Raw genomic sequence first — 3431 nt, 5'->3', positions numbered from 1 at the left:
CAATTATTCAAAAATGCCATCATTTTGTTCGGTCTATGCTAAATAAATGCCACTCGGCACCGTTGTCGTCCGGTCAAAGGCCATTGACAAGGGTAAAATGACCAAAATACTCTGGACCTCACTTATCAATATTTCCTCTACAACTTGCTATAACCTATGGGTCATAATTCAGAAAGAATGAAATTAGAAGGTAAAATAGCTTCACGTGCAGTGCTCGAATCCTCACGTGTCGTTATTTTTTCTTCTAATTTAATTATTCATGTGTTGACAATTAGGACCCATAGATTATAGGAAAGCCCTAGCAAGTGGGGTCCTAGGGTATTTTGGTCACTTCATCCTGGTCAGTAGCCTTCAATCGGACGACAATTAGGACCCATATATTTTTGAGTTTGTTGATTGTTTTTGAGATAGCTCCCCACTTATTTCAAGTGGTAACCGGACGACAATATTGACGAGTGGTATTTTTGAGCACACGCTTAATAAAATGATTACAGTTCATGTAGTTGAAGTTTGTAATAATAAAATTGAGTAGTGTGACACAACCATGGCAAAATTGATAATAAAAAACAAAAAGTACCAATGATCAATGTATTCCAGCGGACACTGACAGTGTGGGCCCACCCTACTCGTCCGTCGTCCCCTTCCCCTCCCATCCCAACTGCAGCTCACACGACACGAGACGCGGACCAACGCCCAGCACACGACACGCCCCCCGCCCCGCCGCGGACCAGCAGCGGCTCCCAGAGAAACCCGCCGGAGCGCGCGGCTTAATGGCGCTCGCGCTCTCCACGCTCCCCTTCGCCCCCTCCACCCCGGCGCCCGCCTCGTTCCGCCCCCGCGGGGCCCACCTCGCCCCCTCCCCCGCCGGCAGGAGCGGCGGCCTCGGCGTCGGGCTCCCCCTCGCGTGCGCGGCGCCGCGGAAGAACCGCGGGCGGAGGCGGCGCGGCGGGGGCCTGGTGGTGTTCGCGGCCGCCGACTACTACGCGACGCTCGGCGTGCAGCGCTCCGCGACCATCAAGGACATCAAGGCCGCCTACCGGAAGCTCGCGCGCCAGGTGTTCGACGCTTGTCCCCCTCCCACTTAAGCCACATCCCTACTCGTTTTATGGGGTTCTATCTATTTAAAAGTAGTGCCATCAGCCTGTCACACTGTCTATTTAAAAGTAGTTCCTTGAATCACACATGATGCATTGTTTTGTTTGAATAAAGTGTGGATAGACGCACCCTAGCGAACTGTATATAACCCTAGCAGTGTTATCCTGGTACTTGCTACAATGGACCAACTTCTCACCCCCTCCTGTAAATTGTGACCCATATTAGTGTCCGTGAATATCCGAGTCTCATTTTTGTTATACTATCATATCAGTAGCCTCTAGAACTTTGTAGCCGCAACTCACAATGTAACTTAGTCCAATCTCTTTGCTGGCTCAATTTGATTTTGCTCTAGGTCTTTGCGTTTTGGAGTGTTGAATGTTTCGCAATAACCACTCCCTACTTTCTATTTTTGTGCATCTTCGATATTGCACAGGTTCGCTTTTATACATGAAAATCCCTTATTAGTACAGATAATAACACCACTAGGTCTGACAGCTGCTTTGTAATTTTTTAGATGAGAGGTAATTGTTTTTTAGAGGTTGAGTCCTGACGCCATTTAGAGGAATTTTGTGTGATATCTTCACAGTTACATCCACATGACCACATCATGGTGTTTCATTAACTTTCTATCATTATAATTTTTCTCACTGCTCCAGCAATGTTGACAGACACTGCAACGTTTAACACTGGAAAGTCTGACTCTCCTACCCAATGGCATCAGCGTGCCATGTAGAAATCACCGGCACCATTGCTAGTTGCTGCCACGCTAGGAGCCTGAATCACGTATTGATGCTTTTAGGGCAAGGCCTAACATCCAATCCAACATTTTTGTCTTCAACCACATGCCATTTACAATAGCTATTTTTGGGGCCGTTGGAGTTGGCTTTGGCCATAGGAGGGGGATCAGATGACATTGCTCGTGAGTTGAGAATAAAGGTAGACCCCCAAAGGTCCTTCTGCTTCACATGAATCTGGCTGAGCAAGGGTGCTGGAATCTGGAATACCATTGGAAGTCTACAAAAGTCTGATTTTGGACTAGGACATGATCTTGTATTGGGATTATAACAGCCCTAAAGCACCCTCCTTGATAGGTTTGAAAAATCTTCATTCATACCTTTTTTTTAGAACATAGACACGGTTGACTTTCATGATTTAAAATTTGGTGTGACATTTATCACGTTCACCAACTGACATGGTTTTGCTCTATTTCTAGGTTTCTCACGCATGATGTATACATTAGATTCAACTTCCATTAAAAACTACTGAGTTTTGACAATTTGTTTCTCTTCTTACTTTGTCTTTACCTTGTAGTATCATCCTGATGTTAATAAAGAACCTGGAGCAACCGACAAGTTCAAAGAGATAAGCTCAGCCTATGAGGTATGCACTACATGGTCCCATAAATATTTTGGCTCCATGTGTTTGTATGCTGTTCTGACTCCTGACTATTCTGAGGATATGTTATGTATGGCCCATTGTGAAAATGTACATAAAACATCCCTCCTAACAGGCCCTCAATGAATTCATAACTAGCTTTCTTTGTTAAGAGTTCAATTATGAATTATCACCTTACCAAGTGGCAAGTGATGGCTTTTAGCTTTTCTCTGCAACCCAGAAATCAAATGTATTTAGGAACAGAGGCACTCACAGAGCAATTTGCACAAAACCTAAAGCACTATTCTAAGTAATGGAGTAGTGGGTGGTTGCAAATCAACCCCCTCATCTAAACTTGCACTTCCACTTTTAGGATAGAGAATATAAAAGCACACATATTCAAAATATTTTGAACTTATGTTTTCGATAATAGTTTGCCATTGTCAGCAAAGTCATTTTATCTACCTTAGAAACATGTTGAGTTTTTATTGTTTACTCAGTCGTCTGTCGCCACTCTATCCATACGCGGTCTCAAATAAAAGATAAAGATTGGTCAGGTAAATTAGTGGAGTAGCTTCTTGAGTTTACCCTTATTGATTCATGTTAAAATGAAAGTATTTCATCCAACTATGAGGTCCTGTGTGCAAAGACTTTACGGAACTTTGTCAATGTCTACTTTGGAGGTACTTGCCGCCCTGGTAAGATTATAGGATATTGACTGCCATAAGAAGATAGGATTCAAAGATCCTACAACGTGATCTTGAGAACCTTGGTTAGGAACATGAATTATTTCCCTGAAGGCCTGAACTACCATAGTGAGTTGGGCGCTTAGGCAAGGTTAATTTATCCAGATTAGGCTATATGACTTGGAAGCTAATTTTTTTTAACAAGTTAGCATACTCTGAACCAAGGTTTATGTGGGTATAGTTCTTTGGCTCACCTAGACTAGCAGTATTGGTTTA

At 43.6% G+C, this 3431-nt stretch overlaps 1 protein-coding gene across 1 annotated transcript in view; it reads left to right on the top strand.

Annotated features, from left to right (window-relative positions):
- The first annotated feature begins 697 nt into the window (after positions 1-697).
- The window catches only part of LOC119318405 (chaperone protein DnaJ-like), an 8648-nt gene continuing 5914 nt past the window's right edge, over positions 698-3431 (top strand). The window contains exons 1-2 of the mRNA XM_037592963.1: positions 698-1055; positions 2407-2475. Of these exons, the coding sequence (XP_037448860.1) occupies positions 771-1055; positions 2407-2475 (354 nt within the window). The 5' untranslated portion in view covers positions 698-770. The remainder of the gene's footprint in view (positions 1056-2406; positions 2476-3431) is intronic.

This window comes from Triticum dicoccoides, chromosome 6A, assembly GCF_002162155.2.
Source record: "Triticum dicoccoides isolate Atlit2015 ecotype Zavitan chromosome 6A, WEW_v2.0, whole genome shotgun sequence".
NCBI lineage: Eukaryota > Viridiplantae > Streptophyta > Magnoliopsida > Poales > Poaceae > Triticum > Triticum dicoccoides.
This window is presented reverse-complemented; position numbering and strand designations above follow the sequence as displayed.